This window comes from Pseudoliparis swirei, chromosome 20 (genome assembly GCF_029220125.1).
Source record: "Pseudoliparis swirei isolate HS2019 ecotype Mariana Trench chromosome 20, NWPU_hadal_v1, whole genome shotgun sequence".
NCBI classification, from domain to species: Eukaryota; Metazoa; Chordata; class Actinopteri; order Perciformes; family Liparidae; genus Pseudoliparis; species Pseudoliparis swirei.
The window spans coordinates 475,910-500,909 of NC_079407.1; the positions used below are offsets into that span (position 1 = coordinate 475,910).

Sequence of the window (25,000 nt, forward strand, 5' to 3'; positions counted from 1 at the left end):
ACCCTGGTCCAGAAGAGCGTGTCCAGTCTGGACCAACGCTTTGAAAACGCTCAGGACAAACTGCTGGAGAGTCTGTACGGGACCAAGAAGGTACTGGTACTGCTGGTACTACAGGTACTACAGGTACTGGATCTAACTGGTTGTTACTGGTTCTAACTGGTTGTTGGATTCCAGGAATCTTCTGCTACTGAAGACGCTCATGAAAAGTAGAAACTGGTTTCTATCTGATTTCAACTGGTTTTGGAAACCAGGACGGTTCCCCCTGCTGTTGTTACTGGGGGCATGAACCAGGTTCTAGCGGGCCTGTGTGGGTACCGACGGTCCTTGGTCCTTGCTGGTGTTCTACTTCCTGTCAGCACGTGTGTGTAACTGCTGGTGGTCTGTTGCAGTCCTGCACCCCCCGCTGGCAGACCTGCATCGGGAACACGGACGACACCCTGGGCTTCGCTCTGGGGGCGCTGTTCGTCAAGGCCACCTTCGACAAGCACAGCAAGGACATCGTGAGTCAAGAACACCTGGATCCGCTGGTCCTGGATCAGGTGGTCCTGGATCTGCTAGTCCTGGATCAGGTGGTCCTGGATCAGGTGGTCCTGGATCTGCTGGTCCTGGATCAGGTGGTCCTGGATCCGCTGGTCCTGGATCCGATGGTCCTGGATCTGCTAGTCCTGGATCAGGTGGTCCTGGACCCGCTGGTCCTGGATCCGCTGGTCCTGGATCTGCTAGTCCTGGATCAGGTGGTCCTGGACCCGCTGGTCCTGGATCAGCGTGTGCGGGACCAGGTGCAGGTCTGATCCCGTGACTCCGCCCCTCAGGCCGAGGAGATGATCAACGAGATCCGCTCAGCGTTCAAAGAAACTCTGGACCGGATCACCTGGATGGACGAGCACACGAGACTGGCTGCTAAAGACAAGGTGCAGACAGACAGGAGGACAGACAGGAGGACAGACAGGAGGACAGAGAGGAGGACAGACATGAGGACAGACAGGAGGACAGACAGGAGGACAGAGAGGAGGACAGACATGAGGACAGACAGGAGGACAGACATGAGGACAGACAGGAGGACAGAGAGGAGGACAGAGAGGAGGACAGACATGAGGACAGAGAGGAGGACAGACAGGAGGGCAGACAGGAGGACAGAGAGGAGGACAGACAGGAGGACAGAGAGGGGGACAGACAGGAGGACAGAGAGGAGGACAGACAGGAGGACAGACAGGAGGACAGACAGGAGGACAGAGAGGAGGACAGACATGAGGACAGACAGGAGGACAGAGAGGAGGACAGAGAGGAGGACAGACAGGAGGACAGACATGAGGACAGAGAGGAGGACAGACATGAGGACAGACAGGAGGACAGAGAGGAGGACAGACATGAGGACAGAGAGGAGGACAGACATGAGGACAGACAGGAGGACAGAGAGGAGGACAGACATGAGGACAGAGAGGAGGACAGACAGGAGGGCAGACAGGAGGACAGAGAGGAGGACAGACAGGTGGACAGACAGGTGGACAGACAGGTGGCGGTCTCAGTGTCTCTCTCTCCTTTAGGCCGATGCGATCTACGACATGATCGGTTTCCCAGAATTCATCCTGGACCCCAAAGAGCTGGACGACGTGTTTGACGGGGTGAGTGACAGGTAGACAGGTGTCAGGTGTCTGGTGTCACGTGTCTGGTGTCTGGTGTCTGGTGTCACGTGTCTGGTGTCTGGTGTCTGGTGTCAGGTGTCAGGTGTCAGGTGTCTGGTGTCTGGTGTCTGGTGTCTGGTGTCTGGTGTCTGGTGTCACGTGTCTGGTGTCTGGTGTCTGGTGTCTGGTGTCTGGTGTCAGGTGTCAGGTGTCTGGTGTCTGGTGTCTGGTGTCTGGTGTCACGTGTCTGGTGTCTGGTGTCTGGTGTCTGGTGTCTGGTGTCTGGTGTCACGTGTCTGGTGTCTGGTGTCTGGTGTCACGTGTCTGGTGTCTGGTGTCAGGTGTCTGGTGTCTGGTGTCTGGTGTCTGGTGTCTGGTGTCTGGTGTCTGGTGTCACGTGTCTGGTGTCTGGTGTCACGTGTCTGGTGTCTGGTGTCTGGTGTCTGGTGTCTGGTGTCACGTGTCTGGTGTCTGGTGTCTGGTGTCACGTGTCTGGTGTCTGGTGTCACGTGTCTGGTGTCTGGTGTCTGGTGTCTGGTGTCTGGTGTCAGGTGTCTGGTGTCTGGTGTCACGTGTCTGGTGTCACGTGTCTGGTGTCTGGTGTCTGGTGTCTGGTGTCACGTGTCTGGTGTCACGTGTCTGGTGTCACGTGTCTGGTGTCTGGTGTCTGGTGTCTGGTGTCAGGTGTCTGGTGTCACGTGTCTGGTGTCACGTGTCTGGTGTCTGGTGTCTGGTGTCACGTGTCTGGTGTCTGGTGTCTGGTGTCTGGTGTCACGTGTCTGGTGTCACGTGTCTGGTGTCTGGTGTCACGTGTCTGGTGTCTGGTGTCTGGTGTCACGTGTCTGGTGTCTGGTGTCTGGTGTCTGGTGTCTGGTGTCAGGTGTCAGGTGTCACGTGTCTGGTGTCTGGTGTCTGGTGTCTGGTGTCTGGTGTCTGGTGTCTGGTGTCTGGTGTCTGGTGTCTGGTGTCTGGTGTCTGGTGTCTGGTGTCTGGTGTCTGGTGTCTGGTGTCTGGTGTCTGGTGTCACGTGTCTGGTGTCTGGTGTCTGGTGTCTGGTGTCTGGTGTCTGGTGTCTGGTGTCTGGTGTCACGTGTCTGGTGTCTGGTGTCTGGTGTCTGGTGTCTGGTGTCTGGTGTCTGGTGTCACGTGTCTGGTGTCTGGTGTCTGGTGTCACGTGTCTGGTGTCTGGTGTCTAGTGTCTGGTGTCTGGTGTCTGGTGTCTGGTGTCTGGTGTCTGGTGTCTAGTGTCTGGTGTCTAGTGTCTGGTGTCTAGTGTCTGGTGTCTGGTGTCTGGTGTCTAGTGTCTGGTGTCTGGTGTCACGTGTCTGGTGTCTGGTGTCTGGTGTCTGGTGTCTGGTGTCACGTGTCTGGTGTCTGGTGTCACGTGTCTGGTGTCTGGTGTCTGGTGTCACGTGTCTGGTGTCTGGTGTCACGTGTCTGGTGTCTGGTGTCTGGTGTCACGTGTCTGGTGTCTGGTGTCTGGTGTCACGTGTCTGGTGTCTGGTGTCTGGTGTCACGTGTCTGGTGTCTGGTGTCTGGTGTCACGTGTCTGGTGTCTGGTGTCTGGTGTCACGTGTCTGGTGTCTGGTGTCTGGTGTCTGGTGTCACGTGTCTGGTGTCTGGTGTCACGTGTCTGGTGTCTGGTGTCTGGTGTCTGGTGTCAGGTGTCTGGTGTCTGGTGTCTGGTGTCACGTGTCTACCTGTCTCTCTCTCTCCAGTACGACGTGGCTGACGACGGCTTCTTCCAGAACATGTTGAACTTCTACAATTTCTCGTCGCGCGTGATGGCCGACCAGCTGAGGAAGACCCCCAACAAGGACCAGTAAGACCAGCACCCCCTGTAGACCACCACACCCACAGGGACCAGTAAGACCAGCACCCCCTGTAGACCACCACACCCACAGGGACCAGTGAGACCAGCACCCCCTGTAGACCACCACACCCACAGGGACCAGTAAGACCAGCGCCCTGTAGACCACCACACCCACAGGGACCAGTGAGACCAGCACCCCCTGTAGACCACCACACCCACAGGGACCAGTGAGACCAGCACCCCCTGTAGACCACCACACCCACAGGGACCAGTGAGACCAGCACCCCCTGTAGACCACCACACCCACAGGGACCATTGAGACCAGCACCCCCTGTAGACCACCACACCCACAGGGACCAGTAAGACCAGCACCCCCTGTAGACCACCACACCCACAGGGACCAGTGAGACCAGGCTCCTGTCTGTCCCTCGGGGACATGTGTCCTGCCTCCTGCCTCCTGTGTCCTGTGTCCTGCCTCCTGTGTCCTGTGTCCTGCCTCCTGTGTCCTGCCTCCTGTCTCCTGTGTCCTGTGTCCTGCCTCCTGTCTCCTGTGTCCTGTGTCCTGCCTCCTGTGTCCTGTCTCCTGTGTCCTGCCTCCTGTGTCCTGCCTCCTGTGTCCTGTGTCCTGTGTCCTGCCTCCTGTGTCCTGTCTCCTGTGTCCTGCCTCCTGTGTCCTGTATCCTGCCTCCTGTGTCCTGTGTCCTGCCTCCTGTCTCCTGTGTCCTGCCTCCTGTGTCCTGTGTCCTGTGTCCTGCCTCCTGTGTCCTGCCTCCTGCCTCATGTGTCCTGTGTCCTGTCTCCTGTGTCCTGTGTCCTGCCTCCTGTGTCCTGTCTCCTGTGTCCTGCCTCCTGTGTCCTGCCTCCTGTGTCCTGTGTCCTGTGTCCTGCCTCCTGTGTCCTGCCTCCTGTGTCCTGCCTCCTGTGTCCTGTGTCCTGCCTCCTGTGTCCTGCCTCCTGTCTCCTGTGTCCTGCCTCCTGTGTCCTGTGTCCTGTGTCCTGCCTCCTGTGTCCTGCCTCCTGTGTCCTGTGTCCTGCCTCCTGTGTCCTGCCTCCTGTGTCCTGCCTCCTGTGTCCTGTGTCCTGTCTCCTGTGTCCTGCCTCCTGTGTCCTGCCTCCTGTGTCCTGTCTCCTGTGTCCTGCCTCCTGTGTCCTGTCTCCTGTGTCCTGCCTCCTGTGTCCTGTGTCCTGCCTCCTGTGTCCTGCCTCCTGTGTCCTGCCTCCTGTGTCCTGCCTCCTGTGTCCTGTGTCCTGTGTCCTGCCTCCTGTGTCCTGCCTCCTGTGTCCTGCCTCCTGTGTCCTGTGTCCTGCCTCCTGTCTCCTGTGTCCTGCCTCCTGTGTCCTGCCTCCTGTGTCCTGCCTCCTGTGTCCTGTGTCCTGTGTCCTGTGTCCTGCCTCCTGCCTCCTGTGTCCTGTGTCCTGCCTCCTGTGTCCTGTGTCCTGTGTCCTGCCTCCTGTGTCCTGCCTCCTGTGTCCTGCCTCCTGTGTCCTGCCTCCTGTGTCCTGTGTCCTGCCTCCTGTCTCCTGCCTCCTGTGTCCTGCCTCCTGTGTCCTGCCTCCTGTGTCCTGTGTCCTGTGTCCTGTGTCCTGTGTCCTGCCTCCTGTGTCCTGCCTCCTGTGTCCTGTGTCCTGCCTCCTGTGTCCTGCCTCCTGTGTCCTGTGTCCTGTGTCCTGCCTCCTGTGTCCTGTGTCCTGTGTCCTGCCTCCTGTGTCCTGCCTCCTGTGTCCTGTGTCCTGCCTCCTGTGTCCTGCCTCCTGTGTCCTGCCTCCTGTGTCCTGCCTCCTGTGTCCTGTGTCCTGCCTCCTGTGTCCTGTGTCCTGCCTCCTGTGTCCTGCCTCCTGTCTCCTGTGTCCTGCCTCCTGTGTCCTGCCTCCTGTGTCCTGTGTCCTGCCTCCTGTGTCCTGCCTCCTGTGTCCTGTCTCCTGTGTCCTGTCTCCTGCCTCCTGTGTCCTGCCTCCTGTGTCCTGCCTCCTGTGTCCTGTGTCCTGCCTCCTGTGTCCTGTCTCCTGTGTCCTGTGTCCTGCCTCCTGTGTCCTGCCTCCTGTGTCCTGCCTCCTGTGTCCTGTGTCCTGCCTCCTGTGTCCTGCCTCCTGTGTCCTGTGTCCTGCCTCCTGTGTCCTGCCTCCTGTGTCCTGTGTCCTGCCTCCTGTGTCCTGTGTCCTGCCTCCTGTGTCCTGCCTCCTGTGTCCTGTCCTGTGTCCTGCCTCCTGTGTCCTGCCTCCTGTGTCCTGCCTCCTGTGTCCTGCCTCCTGTGTCCTGCCTCCTGTCTCCTGTGTCCTGCCTCCTGTGTCCTGTCTCCTGTGTCCTGTCTCCTGCCTCCTGTGTCCTGCCTCCTGTGTCCTGTCTCCTGTGTCCTGCCTCCTGTGTCCTGCCTCCTGTGTCCTGTCTCCTGTGTCCTGCCTCCTGTCTCCTGCCTCCTGTGTCCTGCCTCCTGTGTCCTGTGTCTTGTGTCCTGCCTCCTGCCTCCTGTGTCCTGCCTCCTGTCTCCTGTGTCCTGTGTCCTGTGTCCTGCCTCCTGTCTCCTGTGTCCTGTCTCCTGTGTCCTGTCTCCTGCCTCCTGTGTCCTGCCTCCTGTGTCCTGTGTCCTGGCTCCTGTGTCCTGTGTCCTGCCTCCTGTGTCCTGTCTCCTGTGTCCTGCCTCCTGTGTCCTGCCTCCTGTGTCCTGTCTCCTGTGTCCTGCCTCCTGTCTCCTGTGTCCTGTGTCCTGTCTCCTGCCTCCTGTGTCCTGCCTCCTGTCTCCTGTGTCCTGTGTCTTGTGTCCTGCCTCCTGTCTCCTGTGTCCTGCCTCCTGTGTCCTGCCTCCTGTCTCCTGTGTCCTGCCTCCTGTGTCCTGTGTCCTGTCTCCTGTGTCCTGTCTCCTGCCTCCTGTGTCCTGCCTCCTGTGTCCTGCCTCCTGTGTCCTGTGTCCTGGCTCCTGTGTCCTGTGTCCTGGCTCCTGTGTCCTGTATCCTGTGTCCTGCCTCCTGTGTCCTGTGTCCTGTGTCCTGCCTCCTGTGTCCTGTGTCCTGTGTCCTGTGGTCAACATCATGAATCACATGTTTCAGTTTGAGCTCATTTAAAAAGATCGAAAGAGGAATCAAGTTATGCTCTCCTCCTTGTCTCCTCTCCTCCTCTCCTCGTCTCTTTCCTCCTCTCCTCTCCTCTCCTTTCCTCCTCTCCTCGTCTCCTCTCCTTGTCTCCTCTCCTCGTCTCCTCCAGGTGGAGCATGACTCCTCCCACAGTGAATGCCTACTACATGCCGACGAAGAACGGCATCGTCTTCCCTGCTGGGATTCTCCAGGCGCCGTTCTACGCCCACGACCACCCCAAGTCTGTCCCCTGACCTGTCTCTCTCTCTGTCTGTCTCTCTCTCTCTCTCTCTCTCTGTCTCTCTCTCTCTCTGTCTCTCTCTCTCTCTCTCTCTCTCTCTGTCTCTCTCTCTGTCTCTCTCTCTCTCTGTCTCTCTCTCTCTGTCTCTCTCTCTGTCTGTCTCTCTCTCTCTCTCTCTCTCTGTCTCTCTCTCTGTCTGTCTCTCTCTCTCTCTCTCTCTCTCTGTCTCTCTCTCTGTCTCTCTCTCTCTCTGTCTCTGTCTCTCTCTCTCTGTCTCTCTCTCTCTCTGTCTGTCTCTCTCTCTGTCTCTGTCTCTCTCTCTCTGTCTCTCTCTCTCTCTCTCTGTCTCTCTCCCTCTCTGTTTCTGTCATGAGCTCAGCAGCCTGTAGGGGGCGCTGTCTGAACCTGGTTTTAAACCTGTATATGATATATATTTATTTATATATATATTAGGGCTGTCAGCGTTAACGCGTTAATCTATGCGATTAATTTGGCCGCGTTAACGCACTAAAATATTTTAACGCAACTTTATTTTTTATATACTTTATTAATCCACAAGGGGAAATTAGTTCTCTGCATTTAACCCATCCTTAGTTATTAAGGAGCAGTGGGCTGCAGTGATGCGCCCGGGAAGCAACTGGGGGTTCAGTGCCTTGCTCAAGGACACTTCGACTTGCTTCCGGTGTTAGTTGAAGTTTTTACACTCAAACCGAGTGTCAAACCGCGGCAGTACGGTTTAACACTGTTTCCGTTTTTAAAACAATTATTTCTCCGCGAAAATAAGGATCATAAATGAGTTTAACTCGTGGATGAATCAGTCGGGTTTCCTCCTGCTCCTCCTTCCTCCCGTCTCCCCCTCTGATACTCAGAGGAACGGAGGGGCGACGTGTCGGGGGACGCGGCGCGGAAAGAACTCGTCACACGAAACCTTCACCGTGATTGGTCAATCCGTTTGTCTGTCAACATTTCGGGAAGAAACAACCAATGATCACTCAGTAAATCACAAAGGACCTCCCACCTCACAGGTGAGGCTCATTAGCAGACTGTCAGTCAGAGAACCAGAGAACACGGCGCGAGGACAACTGAGCCTCATTGAATAGAGCTGAGATTGTTCTGGAATGTTTGATGTAGAACACGTGGGGGTGTGTCACATGCAAACGCCTTTAAAAGGTGAATTTACATTGTTTTGTAAAATAGAGACATGAGCCTCCAGAGGGTTAATGTGACATATGTGAATGTCAGTCAGTCACCAAGGCCACTGGTTCTGCTGTTCAGTGGTAAAGATGACAGGACCAATTTTTACTAATCTGATGTTTCACTGAAGAAACAATTTATCATCCACAATATTAAATATCTCGCTGGCACTGTATATGTAGGAGCCTCTTTGAAAACACAGCTCTGTGTGAAGTTTTGTCTTTAAAAAGAAGGAAACAACTTTTAATCGCAATTTCAAAATGTGCGATTAATTAGTTAATTTGTTTTAATCGATTGACAGCCCTAATATACATATATATATATAATACATCTATACATATATATATATATAATACATCTATACATATATATATATTATACATCTATACATATATATATATAATACATCTATACATATATATATATAATACATCTATACATATATATATAATACATCTACATATATATAATACATCTATACATATATATATATAATACATCTATACATATATATATTAGTGCTGTGAAAAATAACGCGTTAACTCAGTTAATTAAATTACAGGTTTAACTAGTTGGTCAACAACTCTTCTCTCGGCTCGCGCAGCAGAGCTCCGATGCTGCGCGCGCACTGGTGAGCAATGCAGGGCTCTCAAGTGTCACGCATTGAACGTGAGACTCACGCATTTCGGTCTTAACTCACGCACTCCCGCCACACATCGTATTTCTCACGCTGAAAAAAACTCTCGGCTCTTTAATCCACAGAAACCTGTGATTAACCTGATTAAAAATGTTAATCGTTTCACAGCCCTAATACATATATATATATAATACATCTATACATATATATATATAATACATCTATACATATATATATATATATAATACATCTATACATATATATATATAATACATCTACACATATATATATATATATATATAATACATCTATACATATATATATATAACACATCTATACATACATATATATATATATATATATATATATATATATATGTATAGATGTATTTATATAATCCTGGTGTGTGTGTTCAGGGCCCTGAACTTCGGGGGCATCGGGGTCGTGATGGGTCATGAGCTCACGCACGCCTTTGACGATCAGGGTGAGTCCTCCTCCGTGATGTGTTCACTGCCCTCTGTAAAAGCGAGTGCCCCGGTCCATTGAGGCGTCCTTCCTGCCGCCTGCAGGCCGCGAGTACGACAAGGAGGGGAACCTGCGGCCGTGGTGGCAGAACTCGTCGGTGGAGGCGTTCCGCCAGCGGACCGAGTGCATGACGGAGCAGTACGACGGCTACACCGTCAACGGGGAGCACGTCAACGGGAAGCAGACGCTGGGCGAGAACATCGCCGACAACGGGGGCCTGAAGGCGGCCTATCACGTGAGTGACTACCAGTAACCACGCGCCTCACGGGCCTCACCGGGCCTCACCGGGCCTCACCGGGCCGCGGGTGTTGCGTCACTGCCAGTAACCGCGGTTCCCTCAGGCCTACCGGTCCTGGGTCCGGAGGAACGGGGAGGAGAAGAGGCTTCCTGCCGTCAACCTCACCAACGACCAGCTCTTCTTCCTGGGGTTCGCTCAGGTGAGTCCACACCCCGCCTCACGGGGGCGCTGATGACACTATATTATATTATACGATATTATATTATATTATACGATATTATATTATATTACACTATATTATATTATATTACACTATATTATACTATATTATATTATATTATATTACACTATATTATATTATGCGATCTTATATTATATTATATTATACGATATTATATTATACTATATTATATTATATTATATTACACTATATTATATTATACTATATTATATTATACTATATTATATTATATTACACTATATTATATTATATTATATTATACTATATTATATGATACTATATTATATTATACTATATTATATTATATTACACTATATTATATTATACTATATTATACTATATTATATTACACTATATTATATTATACTATATTATATTATTCTATATTATATTATACTATATTATAATATACTATATTATATGATATTATATAATATATAATATCATATAATATAGTATATTATAATATAATATAGAATAATATAATATAGTATAATATTGTATAATATTATATATCATATCATATCATATAATTTATATTATATGATATTATATGATATATAATATTATATTATACGATATTATATTATTCTATATTATATTATAATATACTATATTATATTATTCTATATTATATTATAATATACTATATCATATTATATTATACAATATTATATAATATAATATTATATGATATTATATAATATTATAAGCCTGCTGCCTTTAAAGTCAACAACACACGGTGCTCTGTCTGTCTCAACGTTACCGTCGGCGCTGTGGGTTCCAGGTGTGGTGCTCGGTCCGGACACCGGAGAGCGCTCACGAGGGTCTGGTGACCGACCCCCACAGCCCCCCCCGGTACCGGGTCATCGGCACGCTCGCCAACTCGCCCGACTTCAGCCGCCACTTCAACTGCCCGACGGGGACGCCGATGAACACCGGGCGGCGCTGTGAGGTCTGGTAGACCGGCTGGGGGGGGCGTGGTCAATGAGATCAGGCGGTGGCTCGGTAGGTTGGAGGTTCAGAGGCGATCGGCTGTTGGTGAGGATGACGAGCTGAGGTCTTCATCCTGTGATAGAGACGAGCAGAACAACTTCCTGTCGGAACGAACTCAATGGACTGGAGGAGGAGGAGGAGGAGGAAGAGGAGGAGGAGGAGGAAGAAGAAGAAGCCACATGGGACGATGTTGCTGATTTCTGATTTATCACCGTTGATTGATTTTTAATATTATGAATATTATGTTGTTAATATGCTTTGGCTTGTGTGTGTGTGTATTGTGTTACTCTCTGGTGACCTCACTGTGGTGACCTCACTGTGGTGACCTCATAGTGGTGACCTCACTGTGGTGACCTCATAGTGGTGACCTCACTGTGGTGACCTCATAGTGGTGACCTCATAGTGGTGACCTCACTGTGATGACCTCACTGTGGTGACCTCACTGTGATGACCTCACTGTGATGACCTCACTGTGATGACCTCATAGTGGTGACCTCACTGTGGTGACCTCATAGTGGTGACCTCACTGTGATGACCTCATAGTGGTGACCTCACTGTGGTGACCTCACTGTGGTGACCTCATAGTGGTGACCTCACTGTGGTGACCTCACTGTGGTGACCTCATAGTGGTGACCTCACTGTGGTGACCTCACTGTGATGACCTCACTGTGGTGACCTCACTGTGGTGACCTCACTGTGGTGACCTCATAGTGGTGACCTCACTGTGGTGACCTCATAGTGGTGACCTCACTGTGATGACCTCACTGTGATGACCTCACTGTGGTGACCTCATAGTGGTGACCTCACTGTGGTGACCTCATAGTGGTGACCTCACTGTGATGACCTCACTGTGGTGACCTCACTGTGGTGACCTCATAGTGGTGACCTCACTGTGGTGACCTCATAGTGGTGACCTCACTGTGATGACCTCACTGTGATGACCTCACTGTGATGACCTCATAGTGGTGACCTCACTGTGGTGACCTCATAGTGGTGACCTCACTGTGGTGACCTCATAGTGGTGACCTCACTGTGGTGACCTCATAGTGGTGACCTCACTGTGGTGACCTCACTGTGGTGACCTCATAGTGATGACCTCACTGTGGTGACCTCATAGTGGTGACCTCACTATGGTGACCTCATAGTGGTGACCTCACTGTGGTGACCTCATAGTGGTGACCTCACTGTGATGACCTCACTGTGATGACCTCACTGTGGTGACCTCATAGTGGTGACCTCACTGTGGTGACCTCATAGTGGTGACCTCACTGTGATGACCTCACTGTGATGACCTCACTGTGGTGACCTCATAGTGGTGACCTCACTGTGATGACCTTGTAGTGATGACCTCACTGTGGTGACCTCACTGTGATGACCTCACTGTGATGACCTCACTGTGGTGACCTCATAGTGGTGACCTCACTGTGTTGACCTCACTGTGATGACCTCACTGTGGTGACCTCACTGTGGTGACCTCACTGTGATGACCTCATAGTGGTGACCTCATAGTGGTGACCTCACTGTGGTGACCTCACTGTGATGACCTCATAGTGGTGACCTCACTGTGATGACCTCACTGTGGTGACCTCACTGTGATGACCTTGTAGTGATGACCTCACTGTGATGACCTCATAGTGGTGACCTCACTGTGGTGACCTCATAGTGATGACCTCTCTGTGGTGACCTCACTGTGGTGACCTCGTAGTGATGACCTCACTGTGATGACCTCATAGTGGTGACCTCACTGTGGTGACCTCACTGTGGTGACCTCACTGTGATGACCTCATAGTGGTGACCTCACTGTGGTGACCTCATAGTGATGACCTCGTAGTGATGACCTCACTGTGATGACCTCACTGTGATGACCTCATAGTGGTGACCTCATAGTGATGACCTCGTAGTGGTGACCTCACTGTGATGACCTCATAGTGGTGACCTCACTGTGGTGACCTCACTGTGATGACCTCATAGTGGTGACCTCACTGTGGTGACCTCATAGTGATGACCTCGTGGTGATGACCTCACTGTGATGACCTCACTGTGATGACCTCATAGTGGTGACCTCATAGTGATGACCTCGTAGTGGTGACCTCACTGTGGTGACCTCACTGTGGTGACCTCATAGTGATGACCTCGTAGTGATGACCTCACTGTGATGACCTCATAGTGGTGACCTCACTGTGGTGACCTCACTGTGGTGACCTCATAGTGATGACCTCGTAGTGATGACCTCACTGTGATGACCTCATAGTGATGACCTCACTGTGGTGACCTCATGGAGTCGTCCTTGTACAGAAGTCTCGTTCCTTCAGGGAGTTGTTTACTCGTGGTGTTTACGCTCCATGAGGTCATCAAGAGGAAAATGAAATGATTTCAGGTTTTAAGGATTATGAAGACGTTGAAACCTTCAACTAGTGAACCGCTGGAGGAAGAAGAGGAGGAAGAAGAGGAGGAAGAAGACTCATCGTGATGCACCATCAGCACCGCCTACTACGCGTTTAGGACGCAGCCTTCTTTCCTTCTTTCCTTCTTTCCTTCTTTCCTTCCTTTTTTCTTTTAAAAAATGCCTTAAAAGTAGAATAAATTTACACTTTCATTTGAATATATTACACTCCCGTCATATATCCAATATATATCCAATAATTAGCTCCTTCAAATATTAGTACCTTTAAGTTTGAGACTGAATTCAAGCTGAATAATTAAAATCTTTTAATTTAATTATCTTCAGTTTCCTCTCGTCCTCCCGTCCTCTCCTCCTCCCCTCCCCTCCTCTCGTCCTCCCGTCCTCCCGTCCTCCCCTCCTCCCGTCCTCCCGTCCTCCGTCCTCCCGTCCTCCCCTCCCGTCCTCCCCTCCTCTCCTCCTCTCGTCCTCTCCTCCTCTCGTCCTCCCGTCCTCTCGTCCTCCCCTCCTCTCCTCCTCCCCTCCTCTCGTCCTCCCTCCTCCTCCTCCTCCTCCCCCTCCTCTCGTCCTCCCATCCTCCCGTCCTCCCCTCCTCTCGTCCTCTCCTCCTCTCGTCTTCCCCTCCTCTCGTCCTCCCCTCCTCTCGTCCTCCCCTCCTCTCGTCCTCCCCTCCTCTCGTCCTCCCCTCCTCCCCATCTCTCGTCCTCTCGTCCTCCCGTCCTCTCTTCCTCTCGTCCTCCCCTCCTCTCGTCCTCCCCTCCTCTCGTCCTCCCCTCCTCTCGTCCTCCCGTCCTCCCGTCCTCCCCTCCTCTCGTCCTCCCCTCCTCTCGTCCTCCCCTCCTCCCCATCTCTCGTCCTCCCGTCCTCTCGTCCTCCCCTCCTCTCGTCCTCCCGTCCTCTCGTCCTCCCCTCCTCTCGCCCCCTCCTCCCCTCCTCCCTCCTCCCTCCTCTCGTCCTCCCGTCCTCTCCCCCTCTCGTCCTCCCCTCCTCTCGTCCTCCCGTCCTCCCCTCCTCTCGTCCTCCCTCCTCCCGTCCTCCCCTCCTCCCATCCTTCCGTCCTCCCCTCCTCTCCTCCTCCCGTCCTCTCGTCCTCTCCTCCTCCCTCTCTCCTCTCTCCCCCTCCTCTCGTCCTGTCCTCCCCTCCTCTCGTCCTCCCCTCCTCTCGTCCTCCCCTCCTCCCCTCCTCTCGTCCTCCCCTCCTCTCGTCCTCCCCTCCTCCCCTCCTCTCGTCCTCCCCTCCTCTCGTCCTCCCGTCCTCCGGTCCTCTCGTCCTCTGGAGTCTGGAATCCCGTGTCCAGACTCCAGAAGAACAACAGTCTGTACTCGTGTCCTTTGAATTGAGAAACGCTGAATGTGTTACCTCAACGTCATTACCCACAATCCCCTAGTGCTGCCGCTCTGACAGCAGGTGGAGCTGCTCACCTGGGTAACAGCACTCTGGTGTCTGTGCGTGTGCACGTGGGTGTGCACGCTTTTCCTGATGACGTCACAAACCGGTCCCGCGCAGCTCGTGCGTGTTGTAGTTTGTTCAAGAGAAGAAGAAGCTGCTTCCTGCCAAAGGTGTGTGTGTCTGTGTGTGTGTGTGTCTGTGCCCTCACAGGTGTATCGTATACAGGTGTGTGTACAGTAGAACTGATGTAGAATAAAGTCTGTCCTAAAGGGGGCGTCGCCACTCTCCTCGTCCAATCAGAGGGCTGCGTTACAAACATAATAAACACTGAATATCATAAAACTCTGTTCTTCTCTTATTTTGAAAACTGTTTGTGAAAACCTATTAGTATATATATATACAAAAATATATATACAAATATATATATATTTGTATATATATATATTTGTATATATACATATATATATATACAAATATATATATAGTTGTATATGTATATATATATATATTTGTATATATTTGTATATATCTCACATGATGGTGTGATGAACAAACCTGATTTGATTCTGACAGAAGAGGGGGCGGGGTTAAGGCAAGGGGCGGGGCTTATATAGTCTCAAAACTTACAGTAACACACTCAGACAGACAGACAGACAGAGAGAGACAGAGAGAGAGACAGAGAGAGAGACAGAGAGAGAGAGAGAGAGAGAGCTACCCGTCTCACATGAGCAGACACCAACTGTACAGGTGAGTGTGTGTGTGTGTGTGTGTGTGTGTGTGTGTGTGTGTGTGTGAGTGTGTAAGTGTGTGAGTGTGTGTGTGTGTCTGTGTGTGTGTATGTATGTATGTGCGTGAGTGTGTGTGTCTGTGTGTGTGTAAGTGTGTGTTTGTGTGAGTGTGTGTGTGTATGTATGTGCGTGAGTGTGTGTGTCTGTGTGTGTATGTGTGTGCGTGAGTGTGTGTGTGTCTGTGAGTGTGCATGTGTGTGCGTGAGTGTGTGAGTGTGTGTGTCTGTGTGTGTGCGTGTGTGTGGGTATGTGTGTGTATCTGTCTGTGTGTGTGTGTGTGAGTGTGTAAGTGTGTGTTTGTGTGAGTGTGTGTGTCTATGTGTGTGTGTGAGTGTGTGAGTGTGTGTGTGTGTCTGTGTGTGTGTGTTTTAATCAGGAGGTTGTTTGTCTTTAAACTGTTTAATAACATAAAAGTACAAATGTACGAATACCTCTCAGTATAAATACTCTGTTACAGCTAATGCACTAATACCTCTCAGTAAAGGTACTAATACACATTCCTTCAGTAGAAATATGACATCATACTTCTGATTTATGTTCATCAATCAAAGTACTATATCCTAAACGTCGTCGTAGTCAGATGATTAAACTACCATAATGTCCTAGACTGTGGTACTATTAAAGGTACTGAAGAGTTTCTGTGAGTCAATGTGAATATTTAGTCATTATATTGATTATTAAAACGTGATTCAGGCAGAATCAAACTTGATGTACACAGAATGTATTTATACTGTGAACAAGGTATTGATACATGTAATCAATACGTTTGCAGAAAAATCGTTTATTGGTAGTTTCTTCTTCACAGGAAATAAATCAACAGCTGAACTATTAAATAATAATAAAACTACAAATGTGTTTCATCTTCTCAGAAACTGAATCTCATCGATCAATCAACCAATTAACGAATCAATCAATAAATCAACCAATCAATCAACCAATCAGATGCTGTCTAACATGTAAATAGAAACATATTTGAAGACTGGAGGAAGTCAGCTGATCTCCGGGAGCCAATCAGAGCTGTCAAGATATTATTGATTATTGACCTTCATGATTGTGTCTTGTTGACAAACAAAATACTGAATGCTCATTGGCTCCACTGTTCCCACCAGGTGAGGGAGGATGAGGAGGAGAGGGGAGGGCACGGAGGACCTCATAGCAATGGAGGCAGAGAAAGGCTACGGCAGCATCACCACGGTAACAGTGTCACATGATCATTGATGGAAACAGGAAGTGGAAGTGAACAATGAAGATGAGGAAGATGAGGAGATGAGGAAGAGCGGCTCCAGTTTGTCGCTGGCTGAGGCTGAAGCGGTGAACGTCTGTCTTCAGCCTCATTAGCAACAAAGCTCCACTTCCTGTTCCCTCGTCTTTAGTGCAGCAGCGTTTAGTTCTCTGATTCATTCAACAAGTCAGTGAACGCCCCTCGAAAGGAGACCACTAAGTGCCCTCACTAGGACACGAGTCCTGCTTTAGCTTAGTGGCTAGCGTTAGCCTCTGACTTTACACATCAATCATTAAAGTTCAAGAGTGAAGATGATCTTGAGAAACCTGGAAGAGTCATCACGGTTTGTTTGTTTTGTGGAGTCATCGGGAATCAATTGGAGGAGGGAAGGGGACAAACTAGTGTGTTGTATATGAAACATGATTTGTGTTTGTTTACTTTCTGTTGTTGTTGCTGGTGAACAAAGAGGTTTCATGTACTCACCGGTCCTGAATGACCCTGTTATTATTACCCAGAATGCACCTGTTCAGCGTCCCGACAGGAACGTCTTCAGTGACGGGACGAGTCGAGTTGGTGAGTAAAAGGAACCATTGAGCTGGAAATATACTGGTCCTGAAGGACCCAGATCCACCTTACAAGAAGACCACCGACTGAGAGGGGAACAGCACATGAAGCTTCTATAGAGACCAGTACACCAGAAGGTCTAGAGGCTTCTATAGAGACTAGTACACCAGAAGGTCTAGAAGCTTCAATAGAGACCAGTACACCAGAAGGTCTAGAAGCTTCTATAGAGACCAGTACACCAGAAGGTCTAGAAGCTTCTATAGAGAGTAGTACACCAGAAGGTCTAGAAGCTTCTGTAGAGACCAGTACACCAGAAGGTCTAGAAGCTTCTATAGAGACCAGTACACCAGAATGTTTAGAAGCTTCTATAGAGACTAGTACACCAGAAGGTCTAGAAGCTTCTATAGAGACTAGTACACCAGAAGGTCTAGAAGCTTCTATAGAGACCAGTACACCAGAATGTTTAGAAGCTTCTATAGAGACTAGTACACCAGAATGTTTAGAAGCTTCTATAGAGACCAGTACACCAGAAGGTCTAGAAGCTTCTATAGAGACTAGTACACCAGAATGTTTAGAAGCTTCTATAGAGACTAGTACACCAGAAGGTCTAGAAGCTTCTATAGAGACTAGTACACCAGAATGTTTAGAAGCTTCTATAGAGACCAGTACACCAGAAGGTCTAGAAGCTTCTATAGAGACTAGTACACCAGAATGTTTAGAAGCTTCTATAGAGACCAGTACACCAGAAGGTCTAGAAGCTTCTGTAGAGACTAGTACACCAGAAGGTCTAGAAGCTTCTATAGAGACTAGTACACCAGAAGGTCTAGAAGCTTCTGTAGAGACTAGTACACCAGAAGGTCTAGGACAGGGGTCCCCAAACTTTTTCCTGAAAGGGCCACATAACGTTTCCCTTTACTGCTGGAGGGCCAGCCGGGGGGGGGGGTGCTAGTGAGAGTGTGCTCACTTGTGAGCGCATCACGGCTGAGCGATGCGCGCGCCACTCGCTGTGAGCGCTGCGCGTGCAGACAGCATTTAACGGAGCAGCGCGTGCGCTCTGATTGCTCTTTTAATGAAGTATCGATACTAAAAATATGCTAAATCACATCGTTTTTAACTTACGGGTACTTTGTTAGCATCGCTACACCGTGCAGCGTGACAGCAGCAGATGTAGCGGACTAACATTCAAGCTAACCTAACTTCCCAAACACTGTGGACATCTGAACGCTGATTGGCCGAGACGCGACACGTCCCATCAAAGATGTTTGGTTGTGAAGAAGAGCACCACTTCAGATTTTCTCCGCGTCTCACAGCAATCTCAACGGCAGCGGGCCAGGTGAAAAAAATAAGAAATCGGAACGCGTCTCTGGTATTGTTCAGGGGGCCGGTCCAAATGTGGAGGCGGGCCGGATTCGGCCCGCGGGCCGTAGTTTGGGGACCACTGGTCTAGAAGATATCTCTGCTTTCAATGTTATGCTCCTATTGGACAGATTTTGTGTTGGTGTGGGAGGAGCCTCTGAGCTCACGGGAGGAGGAGAGCAAAGGTGTTGGCCCCGCCCACCAGAAGGTCAGGAATGCGTTCCTGAACCAGCTGAGAGACTCCGGGTTGCTGCAGGAGCAGGTGAGTAAAACAAACTCCCACAAGTCAAACATCAAACGTCTTAGGACGTCTGAGCAAATGTTTGAACAGGAACCATGTTTACCCACGGAGACCGGAACCTGCAGGAGCAGGGCCTCATCACGCCACTATGGATGTACATATATATATATATATATATATGTGTATATATATATACACATATATATATATACATCCATAGATATATATTATATATCTATGTATGTATATATATATAAATAATATATATATACAAATATTATAGGTATATATGTCTATGCATATATATATATATATTTATATGTATATATATTTATATATATATATACATAATATATGTATATATTTATATTTATATATATTTATATGTATATATATATATATATTTACATGTATATATATATTTATATGTATATATATTTGTATATATATATACATATAAATATATATAGATATAAATATATACATATAAATTAGGGCTGTCAATCGATTGAAAAAAATTTACTAATTAATCGCACATTTTGAAATTCATTAATCGCGATAAAAGTTGTTTTCTTCTTTTTAAAGACCAAACTTCCCACAGAGCTGTGTTTTCAAAGAGGCTCCTACCTATAAAGTGCCAGCGAGGTATTTAATATTGTGGATGATAAATTGTTTCTTCAGTGAAACATCAGATTAGTAAAAAAAAAAAAAGTATATTTGAGACGCCATTGGTCCTGTCATCTTTAACATTAAACAGCAGCAGAACCAGTGGCCTTGGTAACTGACTGACATTCAAATATGTCCTGTTCACCCTCTGGAGGCTGGGCTCTATGGAGGACTCAAAATGACTTAAGTATAAATAAATAAATGCATGAATAAATATAGGAATAAATAAATAAATGCTTAAATAAATGCTTAAATAAATAAATAAATGCTCAAAATGACCCAAAGGCGGGGGGAGGGTGTAATATTGATTCGGGTCAAAATGACCCTAAGGCAACACAAGGGTTAAATAAATGTATAAATAAATATAGGAATTAATAAATATAAGTTATAAATCAACAGGACATCATTAAATAAATATATCTCTACATTTCTGTATTTCTTCATTTATTTATTTCTCTATTTATGTGTCCACGCGTATTTCTTCATTTATTTATGTGTGACATTTACGTGTCCGTATATTCAAATGAGCTGGGGCGGTCCGAACCTCTGTCTGAAGCATGATTGGTCACAGGAGTGTGATGCACCTGATGTGTTGTGCTCTACTACTTCTGCCTGGCACATGAAGCTGAAGTTGGCTCGCTCAGCTAACCGTTAGCAGAAGTTAGCCGAGACAGCTTTCTGGCTTCAGCCGTTTATCATTTCCAAGTACACTGAGTATAGACTCGTGTTCTTTTGGAGTCTGGTCTTGGGAGTCTGGTCTTTGGAGTCTGGTCTTGGGGGTCTGGTCTTGGGAGTCTGGTCTTGGGGGTCTGGTCTTGGGAGTCCAGACTCTCGAGGACGCAGGACGGTCTTTCTGGTCTTGTGACGTCACCACATCAACTGTTCTTGCTCATGAATTTCCTCCACTTATTCACTGTAACATACTTTACAGTGGAGTAGATGTGTTGCGGTGTTCACTGTTTGGCGTAGGCTACGAATAAACGGTAATAACTATACAACGTCTCGTAGCTTCCTGACCCAGGGTCGCTACAATATGAAGCTATGAATCTTAACCCTCAGTCAAATTGACGTAACGTTATCTTTTAATAAATAATAAACTCTTTGTGCTCTTTAGATCCTCCAAAACCTAATTATATCTCATGTTTAGCCGCTACGGAGACGTCAGAGCCAGCGGAGCATTTCAAAAAGTCCTGCCGAGATCAGGCTTCTCTCGGCGGCCACACAGCGCGCTGAGCGCCCGGAGCTCAGAGGTCCCGCGAGCAGGACCTCAAATCTCCGTCGCATATCCTTATTAGGCTGAATCTCGATAAACCGACCACAGATTTGATGCTTAAACTACTAACTTCTCGGCTGAAAACATCCTTAAATTACATTCCGTGACTCAACAACAGTAGTATTTAGAATGTACAGACAAGAATGCATAATACACGCTGTTCATCTACAGATCCAAGTGCTAGGGATCGATTGCTTCTGTCTTGCTCTCCGACTTGACCAATCCTGTTCAACAATGAGGTTCGGACCGCCCAGCTCATTTGAATATACGGACACGTAAATGTCACACATAAATAAATGAAGAAATACGTGTGGACACATAAATAGAGATATAAATAAATGAAGAAATATAGAAATGTAGAAATACATTTATTTAATGATGTCCTGTTGAGTTATAACTTATATTTATTAATTTCTGTATTTATTTCTGTATTTATACATTTATTCTTGTATTTATTTATTTATACATTTATTTAAGCATTTATTTATTTATTCCTGTATTTATTTATTTATTTAAGCATTTATTGAAGCATTTATTTATTTATTCTTGTATTTATTCATGCATTTATTTATTTATACTTAAGTCATTTTAAGTCCTCCATAGGGCTCATGTTCTCCATTTTACAAAAACATGTAAATTCACCTTTTAAATTCTTTTTCATGTGACACATCCCCCCACACGTGTTCTACATCAAACATTCCAGAACAATCTCAGCTCTATTCAATGAGGCTCATTGTCCTCGCGCCTGTTCTCTGGTTCTCTGACTGACAGGCTGCTAATGAGTTTCACCTGTGAGGTGGGAGGTCCTTTGTGATTTACTGAGTGATCATTGGTTGTTAAACTCATTTATGCTCCTTATTTTCGCGGAGAAATAATTGTTTTAAAAACGGAAACAGTGTTAAACCGTACTGCCGCGGTTTGACACTCAGAGGAGTGTAAAAACTTCAACGAACACCGGAAGTAAACAAAGTTGCGTTAATTGCGGTAAAATATTTTAGTGCGTTAACGCAGCCAAATTAATCGCATAGATTAACGCTGACAGCTCTAATATAAATATATACATATATATATATACATGTAAATATATACATATAAATATATATACATATATATATATATACATATATACATATAAATATATACATATATAAATATATATACATATAAATATATATATGAAGCAGTTCCTTTGTCTCTACAGAAGGAGGTCCTGGAGGAGAAGACCAGGACCTGTTTCGTCCTCCTCAGTGCTCCTTGGAATGTCCTCTGTTACTACGCTGAGGAGATAAGCCTCCGAGTCCCTCTGAAGGTAGACCTGAACCAGTACTAACTGTAGACCTGAACCAGTACTAACTGTAGACCTGAACCACTACTAACTGTAGACCTGAACCAGCTCTAACTGTAGACCTGAACCAGCTCTAACTAAAGACCTGAACCAGCTCTAACTGTAGACCTGAACCAGCTCTAACTGTAGACCTGAACCAGTACTAACTGTAGACCTGGTCTTCTGGTCTCCTGCAGGTGGTCACCGCTCCGATCACTAACTGGTCCGCTCAGGTTCTGACCCGGTTGTCCCTGCCCAACCCTCTGGACCACGAGGTCCCCAACCCCCCACCGGACTTCTACACCTGTCAGTTCCGGACCAACAAGCTGCCGAGGTGACGACCCCATGACCTCTGGTGACCCCTTTAGGAGTCAGCCTTCTAAAATATGAAATGTTAAATGTTAAAAAGTTTTTATGACAGATTTCAACATGTTTAAATAGTAAAACAAGTTTGAAAAGTTTGACATTTTTTTAAATATGCAGATTAAAAAAGTGTAAAATCTAACTATTTTAATAATAAAAAATACAAATAAAAAAATGATAGTATTTTTAAAAATTAAATATTTTTGTAATTAAACATTTAGAATTTAAAATGTTACATTTTAAACATTTTAACATAAAAAATATAAAATAGTAAAAAAGCCTTCAAATTAAAATATTAAAATAAAAGAATAAAGAATGTACCCTTTTAAAAATGTAATTTAAAGGTCAAAGTGATGGGGGGGGGGGGGCAAGGCCTGACGGCTCACTCAGAAACCGGTTCCTGTCTGCAGGTTTCTGGGCAGCGACAACAAAGAGACCTTCTTCAAGACGACTCAGAGACACCAGCTGGTGAGTCGTTGATGTCAGACCAGGTCCAGGTATCTGTTGACCCCCCCACCCAGATACCAATAACTGGGGCCAGTCCTCCAGAGTCCACATGAAGCCCATACGCCCAGAGAGCAAACACACAGCTGCCAGGACGGTAAACATGACCTGATCAGGGGGAGGGGCCTCAGCACCAACTGGTTCCTGATCTCTGAAGCTGCACCTCATGCTGTCTTGTCCCTGAGATCTGGTTCCTGTAGTACCACTGCGCCTCACTAGAGGGGAGCGCCCCACCTGTAGTACCACTGCGCCCCACTAGAGGGGAGCGCCCCACCTGTAGTACCACTGCGCCCCACTAGAGGGGAGCGCCCCACCTGTAGTACCACTGCGCCCCACTAGAGGGGAGCACCCCACCTGTAGTACCACTGCGCCCCACTAGAGGGGAGCGCCCCACCTGTAGTACCACTGCGCCCCACTAGAGGGGCGCGCCCCACCTGTAGTACCACTGCGCCCCACTAGAGGGGCGCGCCCCACCTGTAGAGCGCCCCACCTGTAGTACCACTGCGCCCCACTAGAGGGGCGCGCCCCACCTGTAGTACCACTGCGCCCCACTAGAGGGGCGCGCCCCACCTGTAGTACCACTGCGCCCTACTAGAGGGGCGCGCCCCACCTGTAGAGCGCCCCACCTGTAGTACCACTGCGCCCCACTAGAGGGGCGCCCACCTGTAGTACCACTGCGCCCCACTGAGGCGCCTGTAGTACCACTGCGCCCCACTAGAGGGCGCCCACCTGTGGCGCCCCACCTGTGGTGCCACTGCGCCCCACTGGGGCGCGCCCCTGTAGTACCACTCGCCCTACTGAGGGCGCCCCCACCTGTAGGCGCCCCACCTGTGTGCCACTGCGCCCCACTGGAGGGCGCCCCCTGTAGTACCACTGCGCCCTACTAGAGGCGCCCTGGGCGCCCACCTGTGGTACCACTGCGCCCCACTGAGGCGCCCCTGTAGAGCGCCCACCTGTAGTGCCACTGCCCCACTGGAGGCGCCACCTGTAGTACCACTGCGCCCACTAGAGGCGCCCCACCTGAGCCCCACCTGTAGTACCACTGCGCCCCACTGAGGCGCCCACCTGTAGTACCACTCGCCCCACTGGAGCGCCCCTGTAGTACCACTGCGCCCCACTGAGTACCACCTGTAGTACCACTGCGCCCCACTAGTGGGGCGCGCCCCACCTGTAGTACCACTGCGCCCCACTAGAGGGGCGCGCCCCACCTGTAGAGCGCCCCACCTGTAGTACCACTGCGCCCCACTAGAGGGATGCGCCCCACCTGTAGAGCGCCCCACCTGTAGTACCACTGCGCCCCACTAGAGGGGCGCGCCCCACCTGTAGTACCACTGCGCCCCACTAGAGTGCCCCACCTGTAGTACCACTACGCCCCACCTGTAGTACCACTGCGCCCCACTAGAGGGGAGCGCCCCACCTGTAGTACCACTGCGCCCCACTAGAGGGGCGCGCCCCACCTGTAGTACCACTGCGCCCCACTAGAGGGGAGTGCCCCACCTGTAGTACCACTGCGCCCCACTGGGAGGCCCCACCTGTAGTACCACTGCGCCCCACTGGAGTGCCCCACCTGTAGTACCACTGCGCCCCACTAGAGGGGAGCGCCCCACCTGTAGTACCACTGCGCCCCACTAGAGGGGAGCGCCCCACCTGTAGAGCGCCCCACCTGTAGTACCACTGCGCCCCAGTAGAGGGGCGCGCCCCACCTGTAGTACCACTGCGCCCCAGTAGAGGGGCGCGCCCCACCTGTAGTACCACTGCGCCCCACTAGAGGGGCGCGCCCCACCTGTAGCCTATCCTAGCATTGTTAGCATAGCACAGAGACCTTCAGGTGAGCAACAGGAAGTGACCTCAGAGGCGTATGACTGTTTCCTGTCCCTGCAGCTTTATGAGATCCTGGCCAGGACCCCCTACGGGTCTGTGACCAGGGGGGAGGTGGGGATCGACCGGCTGCTGACGGAGCAGGTCTTCACCGCTGCCTACCCGCTGCACGAGGTACCCCCACCTTTAACCCCTCCATCACCCCCACCTTTAACCCCTCCATCACCCCACCTTTAACCCCTCCATCACCCCACCTTTAACCCCTCCATCACCCCACCTTTAACCACTCCATCACCCCACCTTTAACCCCTCCATCACCGCACCTTTAACCCTCCATCACCCCACCTTTAACCCATCCATCACCCCCACCTTTAACCCCTCCATCACCCCACCTTTAACCCCTCCATCACCCCCACCTTTAACCACTCCATCACCCCACCTTTAACCCCTCCATCACCCCACCTTTAACCCCTCCATCACCCCCACCTTTAACCCCTCCATCACCCCACCTTTAACC

The 25,000-nt window shown here is 49.3% G+C and overlaps 2 protein-coding genes across 2 annotated transcripts in view; both read left to right on the forward strand.

The window, feature by feature from the left end:
• Positions 1-10,830, forward strand: part of ece2b (endothelin converting enzyme 2b) — an 18,246-nt gene extending 7,416 nt beyond the window's left edge. Inside the window, exons 5-14 of the mRNA XM_056441165.1 lie at positions 1-90; positions 390-500; positions 813-911; positions 1,545-1,622; positions 3,341-3,444; positions 6,632-6,742; positions 8,990-9,057; positions 9,143-9,333; positions 9,440-9,535; positions 10,365-10,830. The exon at positions 1-90 is cut by the window's left edge and continues 25 nt beyond it. Coding sequence (XP_056297140.1) covers positions 1-90; positions 390-500; positions 813-911; positions 1,545-1,622; positions 3,341-3,444; positions 6,632-6,742; positions 8,990-9,057; positions 9,143-9,333; positions 9,440-9,535; positions 10,365-10,541 — 1,125 coding nt within the window. The 3' untranslated portion in view covers positions 10,542-10,830. The remainder of the gene's footprint in view (positions 91-389; positions 501-812; positions 912-1,544; positions 1,623-3,340; positions 3,445-6,631; positions 6,743-8,989; positions 9,058-9,142; positions 9,334-9,439; positions 9,536-10,364) is intronic.
• Positions 10,831-15,050: 4,220 nt separating this feature from the next.
• The window catches only part of LOC130210683 (anoctamin-7-like), a 24,220-nt gene continuing 14,270 nt past the window's right edge, over positions 15,051-25,000 (forward strand). Inside the window, exons 1-8 of the mRNA XM_056441166.1 lie at positions 15,051-15,111; positions 16,262-16,346; positions 16,890-16,947; positions 18,426-18,556; positions 21,676-21,783; positions 21,996-22,132; positions 22,572-22,629; positions 24,547-24,657. Of these exons, the coding sequence (XP_056297141.1) occupies positions 16,272-16,346; positions 16,890-16,947; positions 18,426-18,556; positions 21,676-21,783; positions 21,996-22,132; positions 22,572-22,629; positions 24,547-24,657 (678 nt within the window). The 5' untranslated portion in view covers positions 15,051-15,111; positions 16,262-16,271. The remainder of the gene's footprint in view (positions 15,112-16,261; positions 16,347-16,889; positions 16,948-18,425; positions 18,557-21,675; positions 21,784-21,995; positions 22,133-22,571; positions 22,630-24,546; positions 24,658-25,000) is intronic.